Source organism: Oncorhynchus tshawytscha, linkage group LG13 (genome assembly GCF_018296145.1).
Source record: "Oncorhynchus tshawytscha isolate Ot180627B linkage group LG13, Otsh_v2.0, whole genome shotgun sequence".
Classification (NCBI taxonomy): Eukaryota; Metazoa; Chordata; class Actinopteri; order Salmoniformes; family Salmonidae; genus Oncorhynchus; species Oncorhynchus tshawytscha.
Genome location: NC_056441.1, coordinates 86,653,038 through 86,660,537, shown reverse-complemented (window position 1 = coordinate 86,660,537; position 7,500 = coordinate 86,653,038). Strand labels below are relative to the sequence as shown.

The window sequence follows — 7,500 nt, the reverse complement described above, 5'->3', positions numbered from 1 at the left end:
AGCAAGATTTGTGACCTGTTGCCACAAGAAAAGGGCAACCAGTGAAGAACAAACACCATTGTAAATACAACCCATATTTTTGTTTAATTTTTTTACTTGTACAATTTGCACATATGACATTTGTAATGTCTATTCTTTTGAAACTTGTGTGAGTAATGCTTAATGTTAAATCCTCTGCATTATCCAGAAGGCATATTCTCTTCTGTTGAAGCCATTCTGTTGTTGATTTACTTCTGTGGTTTGAGTCGTTGTTCTGTTGCATCACCCAACTTCTGTTGAGCTTCAATTGGCGGACAGATTGCCTGACATTCTCCAGTAAAATGTCTTGATAAAATCGGGAATTCATTTTCCTGTTGATGATGATAGCAAGCTGTCCAGGCCCTGAGGCAGGAAAGCAGCCCTAAACCATGATGCTCCCTCCACCATACTTTATAGTTGTGATGAGGCTTTGATGTTGGTGTGCTGTGCTGTGTCTTTTTCTCCACACATAGTGTTGTGTGTTCCTTCCAAATAACTCAACTGTAGTGTCATCTGTCCACAGAATATTTTGCCAGTAGCGCTGTGGAACAGCAGCAGGCAGGTAGCCTAGTGGTTAGAGGCAGGTAGCCTAGTGGTTGAGCAGGGAGGGAGTGACCGAGAGGAGCAGCTAATGGATTTACTAATGGAGAGATCATTTCAAATGCACGTCCGCCATCGGTTGAATAACGCGAGAGGTGTAGTCAGCTAGCGTGTGTTTCTGTCTGGGGAGGTGGAGTCAGCTAGCGCGTGCTGCTGTCTGGGGAGGTGGAGTCAGCTAGCGCGTGCTGCTGTCTGGGAAGGTGGAGTCAGCTAGCGCGTGCTGCTGTCTGGGAAGGTGGAGTCAGCTAGCGTGTGTTTCTGTCTGGGGAGGTGGAGTCAGCTAGTCCGTGTTGCTGTCTGGGAAGGTGGAGTCAGCTAGCGCGTGTTGCTGTCTGGGAAGGTGGAGTCAGCTAGCGCGTGTTGCTGTCTGGGAAGGTGGAGTCAGCTAGCGTGTGTTGCTGTCTGGGGAGGTGGAGTCAGCTAGCGTGTGTTGCTGTCTGGGGAGGTGGAGTCAGCTAGCGCGTGCTGCTGTCTGGGGAGGTGGAGTCAGCTAGCGCGTGTTGCTGTCTGGGAAGGTGGAGTCAGCTAGCGCGTGCTGCTGTCTGGGGAGGTGGAGTCAGCTAGCGCGTGCTGCTGTCTGGGAAGGTGGAGTCAGCTAGCGCGTGCTGCTGTCTGGGAAGGTGGAGTCAGCTAGCGCGTGCTGCTGTCTGGGAAGGTGGAGTCAGCTAGCGAGTGCTGCTGTCTGGGAAGGTGGAGTCAGCTAGCGCGTGTTGCTGTCTGGGAAGGTGGAGTCAGCTAGCGCGTGCTGCTGTCTGGGAAGGTGGAGTCAGCTAGCGCGTGCTGCTGTCTGGGAGGTGGAGTCAGCTAGCGAGTGCTGCTGTCTGGGAAGGTGGAGTCAGCTAGCGCGTGTTGCTGTCTGGGAAGGTGGAGTCAGCTAGCGAGTGTTGCTGTCTGGGAAGGTGGAGTCAGCTAGCGCGTGCTGCTGTCTGGGGAATCACTGGCCTAGAGGAGCAGGGTGGAAGTCTGTCATGGTGACATCATTTGATGCAGCTACTCAACGTTTTGACAGGCGGGGTGTTTGACCGTTTGCATGGTGGATTGACTAGAAATCATAGAAAACAACTGTATTGTCCCATTGGTCAGAACAGAAATGTGTCTTCTATCTTTGTTAAAAACCCCCAGACACACGTTGAGAACCACAAGGTTAGCAGCAACGCAGCAACCCCCCCCGGAGGGAGAGCAAATTGTGGGGTGTTAAGTGCCGCCCAACGGCACGACATGGTAGATGGGATCAGAGGACAGTTCCAATCAAACATCAATGATTCCAGAGGAGGGGATTTATGGAATTGTTTTTTGTATCTTAACCCCCTTTATTCTCCCCAATTTCGTGGTGTCCAATTGGTAGTTACAGTCTTGTCTCATCGCTGCAACTCCCGTGCGGACTCGGGAGAGGTGCGATGAGCCATGGATATGCCTGCCGGCCAAACAACTCCCCTAACCCGGACGACGCTGGGCCAATTGTGCGCCGCCCGATGGGTCTCCCGGTCGCGGCCGGCTGCGACAGAGCCTGGACTCGAACCCAGAATTTCTAATGGCACAGCATTAGGCCACTGCGCCACTCGGGAGGCCCTATATGGAATTGTTTTAAGGATGGTCATAGCATTTTAGGACCCTTTCAGATATCCAACAAAAAATGTAAAAAATGTAGAAAATGAAATATTGAATTTGGCCTGCCTTCTATTAGCCGGTATAAACACATTGAATAACAACAGATTCATTCTTGGAAAAACTGAGTAAAAATGGTGGTTTCGTTTTGAAGTGTCTGTCCTGTCTGAGTGATAAGATAAATCAGGAAATATAAAAAAAAATAAAAAAAAAAACTTTTTTCAGGCACTAAACTACTTCCATACATGTTTTACATCGGTACCGGTCTGTGGGCGTCGACTCCAGGGGGTTAATAACACTAGACTGTGTGTGTGGGCGTCGACTCCAGGGGTTTAATAACATTAGACTGTGTGTGTGGGCGTCGACTCCAGGGGTTTGATAACATTAGACTGTGTGTGTGGGCGTCGACTCCAGGGGTTTAATAACATTAGACTGTGTGTGGGGCGTCGACTCCAGGGGTTTAATAACGTTAGACTGTGTGTGTGGGTGTCGACTCCAGGGGGTTTAATAACGTTAGACTGTGTGTGTGTGGGCGTCGACTCCAGGGGTTTAATAACGTTAGACCATGTGTGTGTGGGCGTCGACTCCAGGGGTTTAATAACATTAGACTGTGTGTGTGGGCGTCGACTCCAGGGGTTTAATAACATTAGACTGTGTGTGTGGGCGTCGACTCCAGGGGTTTAATAACATTAGACTGTGTGTGTGGGCGTCGACTCCAGGGGTTTAATAACGTTAGACTGTGTGTGTGGGTGTCGACTCCAGGGGTTTTAATAACGTTAGACTGTGTGTGTGGGGACATGGACTCCAGGGGTTTAATAACGTTAGACCATGTGTGTGTGGGCGTCGACTCCAGGGGTTTTAATAACGTTAGACCATGTGTGTGTGGGCGTCGACTCCAGGGGTTTAATAACGTTAGACCATGTGTGTGTGGCGTCGACTCCAGGGGGTTTAATAACGTTAGACCGTGTGTGTGGGCGTCGACTCCAGGGGTTTAATAACGTTAGACCATGTGTGTGTGGACATGGACTCCAGGGGTGTAATAACGTTAGACCATGTCTGTGTGGGACATGGACTCCAGGGGGTTTAATAACGTTAGACCATGTGTGTGTGGGACATGGACTCCAGGGGTTTAATAACGTTAGACCATGTGTGTGTGGACATGGACTCCAGGGGTTTAATAACGTTAGACTGTGTGTGTAGGACATGGACTCCAGGGGTTTAATAACGTTAGACCATGTGTGTGTAGGACATGGACTCCAGGGGTTTAATAACGTTAGACCATGTGTGTGTGGGACATGGACTCCAGGGGTTTAATAACGTTAGACCATGTGTGTGGGGACATGGACTCAGGGGTTTAATAACGTTAGACCATGTGTGTGTGGGACATGGACTCCAGGGGTTTAATAACGTTAGACCATGTGTGTGTGGGACATGGACTCCAGGGGTTTAATAACGTTAGACCATGTGTGTGTGGGACATGGACTCAGGGGGTTTAATAACGTTAGACCATGTGTGTGTGGGACATGGACTCCAGGGGTTTAATAACGTTAGACCATGTGTGTGTGGGACATGGACTCCAGGGGTTTAATAACGTTAGACCATGTGTGTGTGGCATCGACTCCAGGGGTTTAATAACGTTAGACCATGTGTGTGTGGGACATAGACTCCAGGGGTTTTAATAACGTTAGACCATGTGTGTGTGGGACATGGACTCCAGGGGTTTAATAACGTTAGACCATGTGTGTGTGGACATGGACTCCAGGGGTTTAATAACGTTAGACCATGTGTGTGGGACATGGACTCCAGGGGGTTTAATAACGTTAGACCATGTGTGTGTAGGACATGGACTCCAGGGGTTTAATAACGTTAGACCATGTGTGTGTGGGACATGGACTCCAGGGGTTTTAATAACGTTAGACCATGTGTGTGTAGGACATCGACTCAGGGGTTTTAATAACGTTAGACCATGTGTGTGTAGGACATCGACTCCAGGAGGTTTTAATAACGTTAGACCATGTGTGTGGGACATGGACTCCAGGGGGTTTAATAACGTTAGACCATGTGTGTGTAGGACATCGACTCCAGGGGTTTAATAACGTTAGACCATGTGTGTGTAGGACATCGACTCCAGGGGTTTTAATAACGCTAGACCATGTGAGTGTGGGACATGGACTCCAGGGGTTTTAATAACGCTAGACCATGTGTGTGTGGGCATCGACTCCAGGGGTTTAATAACGTTAGACCATGTGTTTCATGGACTCCAGGGGTTTAATAACGTTAGACTGTGTGTGTAGGACATGGACTCCAGGGGTTTAATAACGTTAGACCATGTGTGTGTAGGACATGGACTCAGGGGGTTTAATAACGTTAGACCATGTGTGTTTGGGACATGGACTCCAGGGGGTTTAATAACGTTAGACCATGTGTGTGTGGGACATGGACTCAGGGGTTTAATAACGTTAGACCATGTGTGTGTGGGACATGGACTCAGGGGGTTTAATAACGTTAGACCATGTGTGTGTGGGACATGGACTCAGGGGGTTTAATAACGTTAGACCATGTGTGTGTGGGACATGGACTCCAGGGGTTTAATAACGTTAGACCATGTGTGTGTGGGTCATGGACTCCAGGGGGTTTAATAACGTTAGACCATGTGTGTGTGGGACATGGACTCCAGGGGGTTTAATAACGTTAGACCATGTGTGTGTAGGACATCGACTCCAGGAGGTTTTAATAACGCTAGACCATGTCCATTTCAAGAGTACTTTTCTATAAATGAATAATAAGTTATCTGGCTGCTAACTCATTGATCCGGTATTGCAGTATTACCCTTCAGGTTGATTATGTGCAGGAGTAACTACTAACAAAGATCCATTAAAACACACTGGGAACCATGTTAATAAACACTCAGTATTGACTTATAGATAGAGGGGAAGAGGACATGCTGCCCTTCTGATGCTGTTAGAGGACCTCAGAGGCAATGACACACACACACACACCAGGGCTACTGAGGACATCAATCATTAACTGAATGAGTAGATTTTTGCCAGTATTTGGTGTAAGAACAGAGTACAACACACACACTCACCTCAGCTCTTTCTTCACCTCTTCATAGTCAGCATGTTCCTGCAGCTTTTCCTCCAGTTGCTATAGAGAAGAGGGATGGAAAGAGAGCAGAGCGATGGAGGGAGGAGAAGGGATGAGAGCAGAGCGAGGGAGGAAAGGGGATGAGAGCAGAGCGAGGGAGGAGATGAGAGCAGAGCGAGGGAGGAGAGGGGAAGAGAGCAGAGCGATGGAGGGAGGAGAAAAGGGATGAGAGCAGAGCGGATAAGAGCAGAGCGAGGAGGAGGAGGAAAAGAGGGATGAAAGAGGAAGGGAGGAGAGGATAAGGGACAAGCGAGGAGGAGGAGAAAAAGCAGAGGAGAAAGCAGAGCGAGGGAGGAGAGAAGATAAAAGAGCAGAGCGAGGGAGGAGAGCGGAGGAGAGTAGAGCGAGGGAGGAAGAGAAAAAAAGGAAAGGAGAAAATGGAAGCAGAGCGAGGGAGGAGGATGAGAGCAGAGCGAGGGAGGAGAAGGGATGAGAGCAGAGCGAGGAGGAGAGCGGAGGAGAGTAGAGCGAGGGAGGGAGGAGAAGGGATGAGAGGAGAGCGAGGAGGAGAGCGGAGGAGAGTAGAGCGAGGAGGAGAGCGAGGGGAGGAGAGCGAGGAGGAGAGTAGAGCGAGGGAGGAGAGCGGAGGGGAGAGTAGAGCGAGGGAGGAGAGAAGGGATGAGAGCAGAGCGAGGAGGAGAGCGGAGGAGAGTAGAGCGAGGGAGGGAGGAGAAGGGATGAGAGCAGAGGAGAAGAAGAGATCGGAGGGAGGAGAGGGAGAGAGCGAGGGAGGGAGCGGAGGAGAGTAGAGCGAGGGAGGAGGAGAAAGGGATAAGAGCAGAGCGAGGGAGGAGAGCGGAGGAGAGCAGAGCGAGGGAGGAGGAAGCAGAGGAGAGCAGAGCGAGGGAGGGAGAAACAGAGGAGAGCAGAGCGAGGAGGAAACAGCGAGGGAGAGAAACGAAGGAGGAAGCAGAGGAGAGAGGAGAGAGGAGGAGGAGAGCAGAGCGAGGGAGGAAGCGGAGGAGGAGAGCAGAGCGAGGAGGGAGGATTAAGGGATGAGAGAGGAGAGTAGAGCAGAGGGAGGAGAGCGGAGGAGAGCAGAGTGAGGGAGGAGAGCGGAGGAGAGTAGAGCGAGGGAGGGAGGTTAAATGAATGATGAATGAGAAGGACGGAAACTCCCAGTACAATGACAATCAACTTGTACATACACTTGAGGTTGTGTGTGTGTGTGTGTGTGTGTGTGGTTGTGAGAGGTGTGTGTGTGTGTGTGTGTGGTTGTGAGAGGTGTGTGTGTGTGGTGTGAGGTATGTGAGTGGTGTGTGAGGTGTGAGAGGTGTGTGTGTGTGAGAGGTGTGTGTGTGTGAGGTGTGTGTGAGAGATGTGTGTGTGAGGTGAGGTGAGAGGTGTGTGTGTGTGAGGTTGTGAGAGGTGTGTGTGTGTGAGGTTGTGAGAGGTGTGTGTGTGTGGTTGTGAGAGGTGTGTGAGGTGTGTGAGGTGTGAGGTTGTGAGAGGTGTGTGAGATGTGAGAGGTGTGAGTGGTGTGTGAGAGGTGTGTGTGTGTATGAGAGGTGTGTGTGTGTATGAGAGGTGTGTGTGTGTGATGAGAGGTGTGTGTGTGTATGAGAGGTGTGTGTATGAGAGAGTGTGTGTATGAGAGGTGTGTGTATGAGAGGTGTGTGTATGAGAGGTGTGTGTGTATGAGAGGTGTGTGTATGAGAGGTGTGTGTGTATGAGAGGTGTGTGTGTGTATGAGAGGTGTGTGTGTATGAGAGGTGTGTGAATGAGAGGTGTGTGAATGAGAGGTGTGTGTATGAGAGGTGTGTGTATGAGAGGTGTGTGAATGAGAGGTGTGTGAATGAGAGGTGTGTGTATGAGAGGTGTGTGTATGAGAGGTGTGTGTATGAGAGGTGTGTGTATGAGAGGTGTGTGTATGAGAGGTGTGTGTATGAGAGGTGTGTGTATGAGAGGTGTGTGTATGAGAGGTGTGTGTATGAGAGGTGTGTGTATGAGAGAGTGTGTGTGAATGAGAGGTGTGTGAATGAGAGGTGTGTGAATGAGAGGTGTGTGTATGAGAGGTGTGTGAATGAGAGGTGTGTGTATGAGAGGTGTGTGTATGAGAGGTGTGTGTATGAGAGGTGTGTGTATGAGAGGTGTGTATATGAGAGGTGTGTGTATGAGAGGTGTGTGTAT

The 7,500-nt window shown here is 49.9% G+C and overlaps 1 protein-coding gene across 1 annotated transcript in view; it reads right to left on the bottom strand.

Annotated features, from left to right (window-relative positions):
* The window catches only part of cux1b (cut-like homeobox 1b), a 149,959-nt gene that overhangs the window by 58,288 nt on the left and 84,171 nt on the right, over positions 1-7,500 (bottom strand). Inside the window, exon 12 of the mRNA XM_042296471.1 lies at positions 5,312-5,370. Coding sequence (XP_042152405.1) covers positions 5,312-5,370 — 59 coding nt within the window. The remainder of the gene's footprint in view (positions 1-5,311; positions 5,371-7,500) is intronic.